Below are 13,529 nucleotides of genomic sequence, written 5' to 3'. Positions count from 1 at the left end.
AGTGGCGGTTTTTGTGCATAAATCAAACAGTGTTCGACAAAGGTATACTCGCAAGCTTGTGGGCTGCGGGCAGTTTTACTAATGTGATATACTATATGTCTTACTGATCTTATCTAGTTAATATAAGTTATTTTAATTCAACTGTAATATTTAATTCAAATGTAAATATTACAACTACAAACTGTTCTTAGTTTGTAGTTGTAATATTTTCTGAGTTGAAGTACATAATTTTTATATTTATTTCATTGTAATGTGTTGGTGTTCTAAATAAAATATTTTATTAGTAGGTATAGTTACGTAAAACATAACACAAAAAAAGAGTCAAACAGTCCTAATGATTATTAAAAAACATAGTAGAAATAAATCCTTCAATGGTATCCATTAGAAAGAGAGATTGGACACCAGTTCATGAGATAAATGGGCAATTGACTCAAAGGGGTTTAAAATCTCTCCATAATTTGCCCACAACTACAACAGGATCCAAAAGTGTTTGTATCCTCTTTAGCCGGCGACGTAAAGGCAGTGGAAAATGCCTGTGGTTTCTTGTCAAAGTTGTCAATTGTCAAATCAACGTTGTCAATTGTCAAATTTTGAACAAAATTGCTTGGTGATTGTATTTTGTAAATTATTACAGTTTTTTGCTAATATTTCGAAAATGTTAACAAATGCATTGACTAAAATTGTTTTAAATTAATATCCTTTAATCAGAATCAACTATCACCAACAGTGTTTATGAGGAAATACGGCCCGTTTCGTCTCTAGGCCAAGATGACAAATCTCGATGTATGTATTTTGAAATTAGCATTTTCTTAGGCGTTTTTATGGAAGAAACAAGCAGTTTATCATTTCATTTCACTAAAAAGATATTTAAGAATGTATTGACGCTTTAACAATATCTATTATTTCATAGGTAACTTGCTTTCCTAAGAAAAAATCAAAGACTGGGGTCATAATACCTGAAGTGAATGTTGTTTTGCAAGTAAGATTAATTTAAGTAGTTATTAAGACATTATTGAAAAAAGACACCAATATGACAATTATTCAAATAACTAGTTGTTCTCCGCGTTGTGCATCCGCTTTTATTACGGTTTTTTAAATATCCCATGGGAACTGTTTCTTTTGCTGGGATAAAAAGTAACATATGTTACTATTTGTCCTTTTAACTTACTCTTTGCCAAAAATCAAGTTTATTGCTTGCTTAGTTAGGGTGTAAAGGACAAACAAACAAATAAACAAACATACTTTCACTTTTATAATATTAGTAAGGATTGAAACAAAATGACATACTTAATTTTTAAGGTTTTAGTCCTACATAATAAAAAGATTTTAACTTTGTGATAAAACCGCATTAATTGCAAGGTTACAAATTCTATAGTGATATATGGAGAATGTCAAGAAGCATTAATATATGTTGCTGCCTCATACCATTTTATCATCTCAAGAAACAAAGGCCTTCCAAGAAAGTGCAAACTTCATCTGGATACCTGATTTTCTTCTAGTACAAGATTATGTGGGTGTATAAACAAATCCCTTAAAACCAAGCAACCCATAAATGGCCCCCCTGATGCTTTATAAATTCAAGGGTGGCAGAGATAGCTTATCTTATTAAGAAGTACTGAAATTCTTAGTGGCAATCTATAGAGTTGGGAATCTGTAGAGTGTGGTAGTGGCCACACAAACCAGGCTGGGCATAAAGCAGCAAGATGGCATACGATGGAAAAATGCTATTCATGAACAAGCTACATAAAAAGTATAGGGTAGGCAGTGCTTTTATGCATGTATGATGTGCTCACCGCTTGAGAGTGGCAACTGTTATAATTTTTCACAGGATTAGCCCTGTATAGCGGCTGTCCTAAGAACATCAAACTTATAATATGAAAATGCAATAAAGTGATATTTATTAAACTTAAGCATTCTATTTTATTTATTTATAATATTCTCACCATATGCTAATTGTAATGTCACTTAGTAGGTGGGAACTAGCGTTTGGTGAAATTTAAATATTGATTGGAATGGTAATACAAACCTTCCCACCAATAAGCCATATAGCTACTGCATAATAAAAAAAACTAAGTAATTTATGTGTAAGTTCTTTGATATTTTCTTATTTGTTCTTAAAAACTTAAAACAGTAGCACACTCACATGTTTACATGCACCCTATTAAAATACAATTACAAAAGTAATAAAAAAGGTTGTTGATCAAGTGCATAAAAAGTTATGAACACAGTTTGATTTTTGGCACATTAAACTAAGTATTCAGCCGTTATATATTATGTTCAAATCCACTTAACTACATTGGGCCAGTATTGTTGGCTATAGCCTTTGCCCCATATCATTGGGCGGACACAGTAGCCCTGTAGTGGGCCCGTAATAGGTAGATATGATTATGATGACTTAGTTTAATGTGCCCAGAATCATATTTTAAGTTTTTTTCTTGTCGCTTTTGTTTAATATTACATAACACAGATACATCTATCACACAAATAATTCTAAGTGACTGAGATAAACAAGAGAATGATAAGTTTGTTGTGGGCTTTTACTTAGATCAGGCACTTTTAGAACTGTAGTTTTAGTTTTGAATCTTTTGTCTGCAAGTGACAATATTAACAGGCTGATTGCAAGAAAGAACGTTTGACTTATTTCTAGGCAAGTAACAGCAGCACTGACAGCAGCTCTGGGTCGACATCCGACTCTAGCAGCAGCGCAACATCTTCTACCAGCTCTTCAGCTTCCAGCAGCTCCGACTCAGAGTCCTCAACCGCTGAACAGCCAGCAGCCGCCACGGCAGCGGCAGCGCCAAAGTCCCCCAAACCAGTTGCACCAGTTGAAGACAAAAAGAGAGAAGAACCCAAACCAATACGGTTTGTAACATATCTTTTACAAAGTCTGTGTAGTATGTGTGAACAGTTATTGATATACGAAGAATAGAACACAAAAGCAGGTAGTTAGATACTGTCCATGACATCCAGCTTGATATCACTCATCTCCGTTGTCCCGCCATGGCGCAGCGGTGAGCGCTGTGGTTTTAAGTTCGAGGTCCCGGGTTCGATTCCCGGCAGGGGGAGAATTGGGAATTTATTATTTTAGAATCTCGCTGGTCTGGTCTGGTTGGAGGCTTCGGCCGTTGCTAGTTACCACCCGACAAAGACGAGACGCTAAGCGATTTAGCGTCCCGGTATCATGTAGCGTAGAAGCCGATTACGGGCCAAAACTCACTAACAGGTTAGCCGGTTCAATAGAGTCCGATTTACACTTGACAGTTTTTTAATTCTTGTATTTAAATTATTATATTTCGTTACAGATCATCAAAACCAAAAATATCATCATCAAGCGATGAAGAACAACCTAAACCAGCAACACCTAAACCAATTCCACCAAAACGTTCCACGAAACCCAAAAATGCCGCATCAGTACTTGCTAAAGCCAAATCATTCGCTCCCAGAATTACAACCGGTGCCAAATCGAAAGCAATATCGAAAACTATACCCAAACAGTCTAAAATTGATGCAAATATATTGAAGAAGAAAAGTATTTTCTCACCGGACAACAGTTCTGAAAGCGAGTCAGAGAGCAAACATAGTAGAGGTATGCTTTTTCATGAATATTTTTCTTTTTATTTTCAGTTAAAAAAGAAAAGAGGTGTCTGATTGGGGTGACGCCAATTTGGTTAAGTTCAACGCTGCCAAGACGCAGTCGTGTTTATTTTCCGCATAAAAGAGCCCTTTCACCTTGGCTCCCACTTTCCGGGGTGTATCCGTTCCAATTAGCGACCATATTGAGCTCTTGGGTGTCAACATCTCATCCAATCTCAATTTTGGCAAGTGCATCGAGTCTAAAGCCAAAGTGGCAGCTAAAAAACTTGGTATCCTCAATAAGGTTAGGCGGTACTTCACGCCAGGTCAACGCCTCGCACTGTACCAGGCTCAAGTGCGAACCAGCATGGAGTACTGTAGTCACCTGTGGGGTGGCTCTGCCAAGTACCAACTTGAAGCTTTGGATTCGGTGGACAATTCGTTAACGCAGGCGAAACTACATAGTCTCCAGCACCGACGCAATGTTTCCTGTTTATCGGTTTTTTACCGGATATACTTCGGTGAGTGTGCTCAGGAACTTCACAATCTTGTTCCCCCTTCCCCGTTTTACCACAGAACAGCGAGACACCGAGAGCGGTGGCATCCTTATGTGGTTGATATCCCATCAACACGCACGAAACGTTTTTTATCCACGTTTCTGATACGTGCCGCTAAGATGTGGAACGCCCTCCCGGTAACTGTGTTTCCTGCCACGTATAATTTAAGTACCTTCAAGGCTAGAGTGAATAGGCTTTTTCTAGGCAAGCGTGCTCCAACCTAGACCTCATCATTGCTTTCTAACGGGCATGATTGTCGTCAAACGCTGATATATAACAAACATTCTGTCAAACTGTAGAACAGTCTGTTGACAGTACAGTATATTCACATTTAATATTAGCGTAAAAAGCTTTAAATTCAAAAAATGTACTACACATAAGTCTATTACTATCATACTATACATTACAATGCCTTTAGGTTATTCCAGAAGGTTTTTAAGCTAAACAATTTGTAACCATGTAAATGATCGAAAACGCCTTAAGTGAAATAATTTTTATTGACCTAAAGGGACCTTTAGTTATTTCTAGAACGTATGTATCCTAATATCCTGACTTGATGTTTCAAAAGTGCTTTTAAACTTGGCCTACTTTAAATAAATTAATTTTTGATTTTGATACTTTTTAAATTTTAAATTCTCCTTTAATATAAATGTCTTACTATAATCGCTCTAGTTGAAATTATTGTGTTATTGATTGAAAGGTTCAAAAACAAGTCCAAAAGCGTCACCACGTAATGGGAAGAAGAGTTCAAGAAAATCAAGCGAAGAAAAAGACACGCCTTCCTCGCTATCGCCGCCGCCAACTCCTATACTAAACGAGGATTCAAACTCAAACTCCAATTCAAAGGATAATGTGAAAAGAAGAGCTAGTAGATTGAATGGACCTCCGCCTAAAAAGGTATGCTTACATTTTGTTATGGAACTTTAAGTGGCTCTTCACGCTCTGCCACATGAGTGGGAAGAAATATATATATTTCTTTTAGAAAGGAGAAATAAAGCATACTGGTGTATATCTTATTTTATGCGTTGTCTTTCGTTTGTTCGTTCGTTGAATTTTTTTTTTTCATTCGTTTTCAGCTTCAGATGCTTTACGATTGATTTCATCGATCGATTGCTTTTATTAAGAATATTTATCAGCATCATCATCATCATCATCATTATATCAATCCATTACCGGCCCACTACAGGGCACGCGTCTCTCTTAATCCCTCCCACAATAAGGAGGGGTTAAGGCCGTAGTCCACCACGCTGATATATATTAGCGATACTTTTTATTGGTGGTTTTATTAGTCCACTCTTGGCTTCTGAGACTCAAAATGGCGATGTTAGAATTTTTCTCTTTCTTTTATGTGTAGGTGGTGGAGGATAAAAGTGCGTCCTCGTGCACGTCGAGTCAGTCCTCCATCGAGTCCGTGTCATCTGAGAGTGACAGCGAATCGATACACAAGAATGGAATTTTGAAAACCGGAAAGACGAAATCTCCTTCAAATGCTAGCAGTAAGGTAAGTGATAATTTTACTCACTTTAGGCTCAAGTGGCCTGGTACAGAAATTGATTTGGGATATGGATTTAATAATGGACACCAAATTAGCTCAACGAAACCATACACAACAACACATCGCCAACTAGCGCCAAAGTAATTGTAGCTTGTGATGAGTACTAAAGAAAGCTAATGAATATTTTTATGAATATAATATACATAAATACTTATTATACAAGGTGTAAATGAAAACCGAAATAATACTTCACAGGCTTTAGAGGTTATATATGTGCGTATCGGTCTTTTATGTTCAATAGGGTTGTCATAAGTGAACACCTAGGATGTTTTGAATTTGTTTGCATGGGAAAATAAATATGCTTATTTTGATTTCATATTTTTACAGGGTGATTCCTTATGAAATATACTTATGTATCCTCCAACGTTATTTCGTGATTCGGTTACACGTTGTATACAGATAAACATGCAAACACTGAAATTTTTTTTATTTTTTTATAATCACTTTATAATGTTTAATGTTATCTTTTATTATTTATATGGGCAACTAAGAATTAAATAAACAACTGCCGTATCTGTAACAGTTTATCCTGATAAATCACAACGCAGGTGAATTGCAGTCATACGAAATAGTAAAGCTTTTGTGTTGTCGTAGAAAAAAAGAAAGGATACAGCTAGCTTTGTTGTTCCAGCAAGAAACAACTGGCAAAAGCGGTGACTCTGGCGATTCATTATCAGGAACGATGCCACGTAAACTGACCCGCTCGCTATCGGCTCGTGTCTCGCGCATGGCCACCGCGTCCAAACTGACGCACACAGACACAGATTCCGACACGGAGGAGAAGTGTAACGAAATAAGGTGAGAGGTTATCCCATTTCTGATGTTAGAATAATCACATATTGCTGGCTAGCTTGTTGTTCTTGACAACTACATTGCGTTTAAAGTTTTCAATTATGTTAACTATTAGGTAATTCCTTTAAAAGTTCCAAGTTGTGTTCACACACTTCGGGTTTAAGCTTAGAACAAAAATTGATATTATTTATATTTGTATTAAACTATAGTTACTACCTGTTTTATGTAACTAAAAACAATAAGTAAATAAATATTCTTTTGTTGTTCATGTTCTTAATGGATTTCAAATGAAACAGTACACAGTACTTGAGATTCTTATTTACTGCTTTAATAGATTTAATCCCGCTTCTGATGTTGAAATTGGTTCCAAATAGAATTAATTTCTTCTTTATTTTAATTATATATGAAATAATCACCGTAATCATCATCGTCACTTCAACCGATTGACGTCTACTGCCCGTCATAGGTCTTTTGTAGGGACCGCTTTTTCCAGCGGCTCCTATATACTCGTGAGAGTGCATTACCGAAGATCTGTTTCTTGTCGAGTATAAAGATTGAAGAAATTATAAATTACAACATACAGATACTTCCTTCTTCTTTTCGCGTGTGAAAATTTAGCTTAACTTTCATAATATATCATGGAGTTCCGCAAAGTAACGCCTGCTTCTCTCCAATATGACAACTGACGCAGGTAAGAAACACACAGCGCCCTCTACCTAAAAGTGTTCAGTAATTTTCCCCATTCAAGTCAACAGATTATTAGTTGGGTTTAGTTAAAGGAATTTGTTTTTATTATAGCAAAGACGACAAGCGCTTAGCGAAAGCGCGAGCAGCCATCGCTAGATCCCCGGCGTTGCCTTTAACGCCAACCGCGCCTTCGGAGCGACGGTGTCCTGTTAGAGACTGTGACTCGATGGGGCATCTTGGTGAGTACATATTATGTGTTCCGATTGACGTCCGAAGTCCATTGTGAAGAGTACATAGCTTTTTTACACGACATTTCCGTCAGATTTCATTAATTTATGTCACGTGTCTCGCGCCACTGACACCAACAGCTGTTCTGTGAACTAACTAACACAAACAAAGCAAACCGCCATATTTCGCGATTATATCATCCGCATGCCGTGTGCATACCCTCTATGCACGCCACTGCGTGTTCCTTGCAAGTATAAAGGCTGATGATTTTCGGCCATCTCTGCTTGTGGTTTTTAATGCTATGAGAAAAAAAGACAGAAGACAAATTCCATTTCGCGTGTGGGTTTCCCCTCATGTCTCACGTGTTCGGCCGCAGGTGGCAAGGCCCCGCGGCACTTCACATGGGACGCGTGCCCGATATACCACAACGTGACGGCGGCGTGGTGTGTGGCCGCAGCGGAAGAGAGGGCCGCGGCGGCCGCGACGCGTCGCAGGGCTCTCGCGGCGATGCAGCAAAGGCCCCGCGCCATGCCCACCATAGAGCAACGCGCGTACCAACTCAAAGTTAAAGTAAGTTAAATGTCAGTTTTCACTAACGTCGGACAAGGCAATGCCTTTGCGCTACTAAGTAAGTAACGAAAATTAAAAAAAAAAAACATTGATTTGCACGGATTGAGTAGGTACAATTAGTGGTATAAATAATGTATAAAGGCTTTGGCATTGGCTTTAAATCCTATATAGGATTCTGAGATAATTTTTCTCATATTATTTTATTGATTTTTACGCAAAAATACGGGATTCAAGTTTTTTGTGCACACCGTCAAATATTTTAAATGTATATTTATATTTTCGAATTCCATAGAAAATATTCCATTAATAATTGCACTGTACGAAATTTATTATAACAACTATAATAAATAATTCTTTCATTAATGGTTCAAATTTAGCCTATTTTTTTAGGGCAGGCTGTTTTAATGTTAACAGTTAGCCAACTGTTTCTGAATGTTTCAGAGGTATCATATTATAGTGGTAGCTAAAGTATTGCATGTAACTGTTGATTATTAGGTATTAACACACTCATGTGATACTGGTATTAAAACACAAGTGTGATAATACACTTGTGTTTTAATACCCCTTACAAAAGTTGCATAGACTACTATAGTGCAACAATCTGCCACGAATAAACTTTGACTTCGCTAATCTTGATGCAGTTTGGAGTAGGAATTTAGTTTGCAATAACTTTTCGAAAGTTTTCTTGGATGGAATATTTTGATAGGATTTTTTTTTTTTTTGATTTTTTTGTAGATAAGAATATAAATAAGTATATTTATACTACAGAAATTAGCTGAGTTGTACGATTGATGTATAACTTGGATCAGCCTATCCTTTCCTGAAAAGTTTAAACAAACTAACAGTATAGTTGCAGTAGCTTTTTTGTCTTTGTAAATTCTGTCGTACACACATCTATAAAATGTAACTGATGTGACTTTTTAGACACATCATAAGTTATTTTAGTTTTGATTCGAGTTTGTGCAAAAATTATTGTTATCCATAATCAAATTTTTATACAGTAAAAATACCTATCCACCCGCCTATTAAAACAATGTTAACAAAATTCAAAATTCATTTATTACAAGTAGGTATTTCAAGTATATACACTTTTGAAACGACAAGTCTGTCTGTTTGTAGTGACTCTAACACCGGTTCGGAAGGCAGATTCTACCGAGAAGAAGCCGGCAGGAAACTCAGCAGTTGCTCTATTCCAACATCAACAATTAACATTTTACATTTTACATTTTAACATTCATTTTTCTTATTATATGTCTATATGAATACTAATATAACTTTAAAGTGTCAAATGTAAAAGCATAGTATTGTTTTTTTCAAAATAGCTCCTTTATTTTTTTTTAAAGATGAAAGTGTTCGAAATTCGATAGATCAAGGATGTTGGCAGTGTATTAAAAATTTGAGGTACCATGTTTACGCCTACTCTTATAAAATATATAAATACTTATAATATAAAAATTGAAAATTCATTTATTTCAAGTAGGCCTAATATAAGCAATTTTGAAACGTCAAGTATGTCTGTTTGTAGTGACTCTACCACCGGTTTGGAAGGCAGATTCTACCGAGAAGAAGCCGGCAGGAAACTCAGCAGTTGCTCCTTTCTAACATCGTTTTACAATTTAACAATCTTTGTTCTATCTTGTGCGAGATGAAAGCGGAGCGGATTATTATTATATTATACAAATAAACACCCAGAAACTGACATTCATGTTATATTAATATTTTACAGTTGTGGGAATCGAACCCACGGCCTTTGACTCGGAAAGCAACGTCGTTGCAAATTGCGCCAAACGCCCGTCAATGTTTGGTGTGGAGTATAAATTACTCCGTACAGGTTCTGCTTTTCGCGGAGTATAGCAAATTCATCATATCAGCCCGTTATTGGCCCACGGCTACAGGGTATGGATCTCCCACAGTAAGAGGGTTCAGGCCGTAGTCCACCACGCTGGCCCTGTGCAGATTGGCGGACACAAATACTTGGTTGTTTCGCAGGACATGCGTTCAAAATGGAAAGGCAGCCAAGAGTTGCGTTCGATGCCCACAAACGAGGACCTTGGAGAAGAGAGGGAGCCGGTTCTAGAAGGCTTCGCTCCAGATTACGACTTGAGACTGTTCCGGGACGCTCAAGCTCTTGCTGCTGTTAAAATTGAAGAGGAGCTCGGAGAAATATGTACGGATAAAGGGACCAGGTAAGTTCCAATACATTTTATTATAATTATTTATATTAAAAGAGCGATTCAACTTTCTTGGTAGCAATGTTCAGTGCTATTTGAGGGCTAAGGATGACAACAGGTTGCATGTTCCCGCCAGTCACTCGCATGCGTATGGAAATTCTTTTACCACCTTACAAATAATGATTAATAAGGATATACTCTGGAATGGATCACCAAGGGACATTAGACAGTCTAAATCATTAAGCATCTTCAAAAGTCGTTTGAAAGGATATTTTTTATCGACGGAGTCATAAAGTTATATATGTGCTCTGTATGTATTTATATATACAGTGGACCCCGGTAGTCCGGCCCCTGTCTAATCCGGCGCCCCCTGTAATCCGACATGGTCTATTATTTATTATTGAATACGTATTCGCTAAGCATGATTGAACAAGTTACAACTTGTACGCGCCATCACTATTGTGGTCGGATTACAAGCAGTGGCGTCCACTGGGTTTCTTATCAAGGTATGCATACAGCAGGAAAATTGCATAACACGACAAAAATCCTCCATTTATACGAGTTATATATCAATTTTAGGGTATGCAGTGCTTTTGTGCATGTATGAAGTGCACGCCACTGATTACAAGGTACTCTTTTGTAAAAAAATCCGGACTATAGGGGGTCTTAGGCAGTACTCTATAATCCGACGAATTCGATAGTTCGACACTGCCCTGCAAAATGTTCACTGTTTTCATAAAGATAATTATAATTAAGTACCTATTCTTAAGTGTTGCACTTGAAGAGCATTGCCTCCTATAATACAGGTTAAATCCTAGTATAGCGGCAGAAGTTTTTCAATTTCTACATATCGAATTATCGATAATCGTTTTTATCTAACCACAGATTGCTGTAACAATTGCTTGGATCATTTAACTGATAACTAATGTGTCTTTTTGTATACCATTATAATTGTAATTGTTTCTTTGTGCCCAACAAAGTATATTATTTTTATTATTAATATACATTTATTATTTTGATATTATTTCCTCTTGTGCACCAATGATCTGAGAGTTGATAAAGCTGTGGGAGAAGGTAAATTTTTATCATCTCCCCGGGGAGATAATTGTCTCTTGCCCATGCTAGCCGTGCTGAACGTTGCTTAAAACTCCGGGCATGTTTAAGAAATAGTAGTACATGTTCCAGATACGTCGTTATGGGGAAATACATGATGGAGGTTTGGTACCAGTCGCCGTACCCCGGGGACGCGGCCCGGGTGCCCCGGCTGTTCGTCTGCGAGTTCTGCCTCTCCCACCAGAAGTGCGCGGCGGGGAACACGAGGCATAAAGCGAAGTGCGTTTGGAGACACCCGCCGGGGGATGAGGTAAGCTTAAATTTTAGTATCGACGTTTAATGGCCGATTGGCGCAGTGGGCAGCGACCTTGCTTTCTGAGTCCAGGGCAGTGGGTCGAACCCACAGCTAAAAAAAAATGTTTGCGTGATGAACATAAATGTTATTCAGTGTCTGGATGATTTTAAATTTGCATGTGATTTTAGGGCTGTATCTGATTTATCTCAGTAAAAACTATCTCGCAGTTATTTACTAAAAACTATAAGTTTTCGGTTTCACAGATAAGTCTCAGAGACAGTATATAATGTACTTCTAAAGGCTGTCAAGTATTATTTCGGTTTTCATTTACACGTTGTGTTATTGCTTAGATTGCAAACGCAAAAAACCCGTGTCTGGAAAGTGCCAGCGGGACCCTGTTACTCCTCCGCTGTCTGTCTGTCTGTCTGTCTGTCGGTCAGCAAGTTGGCTGTATCTCATAAACTGTCAGGATCGAGACCTGTTGCTGCTAAAACAATAAGAAAAAAATCCAAGAAAATATTTCTCAATTGGACATATTAATCATTTTCGCTTTCTCCTTCAGGTGTATAGAAAGGATAGTCTAAGCGTGTGGCAAGTAGATGGCCGGAAACACAAGCAATATTGCCAGCAATTGTGCCTCCTAGCGAAGTTTTTCCTCGATCACAAGACGCTGTACTACGACGTCGAGCCGTTCCTCTTCTACGTGATGACTTGTGCTGACAGCGAGGGTTGTCATATCGTCGGGTACTTCAGTAAGGTAGGTTCTTTAAAATTGCATCTTACCAAAAATATAGCCCGGAAATTTTCTTTTTTGTGAGTGGCAAATAGAAACTTGCCGAAAATCTAGCCGGCAATTATGTAAATCCAAGATGTGGCATATTAGGTAACGTCATTAAAATTGCGTCTTGCGCAAAATCTAATCCGGAATTATATTGCGAGAATGCGCCCATCGACCCGCAGTGTAGGTGTTACGGCTTAACGCGTTAGAAAATAGTCGACTAAAAGAACTCTTCAGCTTTATATACCTAGGTATAAACATATAGATAGATTGGTATATGGTTTTTCTACGTTACTTGAATATGGAAAGTTTAGCGAAGTACTGCCAGTATTTTAAAGAAATCTATTAATTCCATCCTTAGACACTCCCACGGCCCGTTTTGACATTTGTGCAAGACCATAGAATGTAACTTGGAACGAAACTGAAAGAATAAAAAAAATAAAAATCAATTACATACAGTGTTTTAAAAAATACGAAAATTTTTTTGGGACGTAAAATAATACGAAAGAATATATCGCGAGTATTCTTTTTGCGCTTACTTCATAGTAGCATGCAATTTATAATTGTTGTGAAACGTTCCGAAAACAGTTACGTTCTCAGTCTTTTTTTTTTTTTAGTACTACTTATTTGTAACCATTTTTTTACTGAATATCGATATTAAATATTGTGTAGTTATTTTTACTGCAACGAATGAGCTTGGTTCTCAAAATGGGTTCTAAATAATGAGTCTGAGTTGATGTATCTGACCAAGCGGCACATGACTGAAGCGTCCCCGCGCGCACTGCGCAGTTTTTCGTTCCTCATCTTGTAAAGTTGACTGTGCGATCGTTTAAGTTTGATATATATTGTTTACTATTACGTTAACTATGGCTCTTCTATTTTGGACATTAATTTAAACATAGTGATTTGACTCAATTTTTGTGTTTGTTTTTATATAGTACTAACTCTGTTTCAACATGTTGAAAAGTGGACGTATAATCAACAGCCAGTCACGCGTATTGGTTGTGAAGTTAAAGGAATACTTTGAACGAACGAACACTTTACAATACATAATAATATCAATCCAGTACTGATACAAACTTGAATTGATTTATCGTGAGTATCGAGTACAGAGTCTTATGGTTCCATAACTAGTTACGTCGCGATGACAAATGTCAAAACGGGCCTATTACATTTTTACGACTATAGTGGGACATTTTATTTAAATAATTAATTGTGTGTCCCACAAAAATACCTTTATTAATTTTGCTTTTAAGATTACGTCATGTAA

At 37.2% G+C, this 13,529-nt stretch overlaps 1 protein-coding gene across 2 annotated transcripts in view; it reads left to right on the top strand.

Annotated features, from left to right (window-relative positions):
- Window positions 1-601: 601 nt before the first annotated feature.
- The window catches only part of LOC120627305 (histone acetyltransferase KAT7), a 39,659-nt gene continuing 26,731 nt past the window's right edge, over window positions 602-13,529 (top strand). Inside the window, exons 1-11 of one of the 2 annotated variants that reach the window (XM_039895259.1) lie at window positions 602-783; window positions 2,648-2,862; window positions 3,303-3,586; window positions 4,831-5,027; window positions 5,485-5,631; window positions 6,317-6,483; window positions 7,276-7,403; window positions 7,769-7,962; window positions 9,952-10,148; window positions 11,319-11,496; window positions 12,044-12,238. In XM_039895259.1, coding sequence (XP_039751193.1) covers window positions 769-783; window positions 2,648-2,862; window positions 3,303-3,586; window positions 4,831-5,027; window positions 5,485-5,631; window positions 6,317-6,483; window positions 7,276-7,403; window positions 7,769-7,962; window positions 9,952-10,148; window positions 11,319-11,496; window positions 12,044-12,238 — 1,917 coding nt within the window. In that variant the 5' untranslated portion in view covers window positions 602-768. Of the gene's footprint in view, window positions 784-2,647; window positions 2,863-3,302; window positions 3,587-4,830; window positions 5,028-5,484; window positions 5,632-6,316; window positions 6,484-7,275; window positions 7,404-7,768; window positions 7,963-9,951; window positions 10,149-11,306; window positions 11,497-12,043; window positions 12,239-13,529 lie in introns of both variants that reach the window. The other variant, XM_039895258.1, reaches the window with a different exon arrangement.

The sequence above is a fragment of the Pararge aegeria genome, chromosome 11 (genome assembly GCF_905163445.1).
Source record: "Pararge aegeria chromosome 11, ilParAegt1.1, whole genome shotgun sequence".
In the NCBI taxonomy this organism is placed as follows: Eukaryota; Metazoa; Arthropoda; class Insecta; order Lepidoptera; family Nymphalidae; genus Pararge; species Pararge aegeria.
Note: the sequence above shows the minus strand (reverse complement) of the source record. Positions and strands in the feature narration are given on the sequence as shown.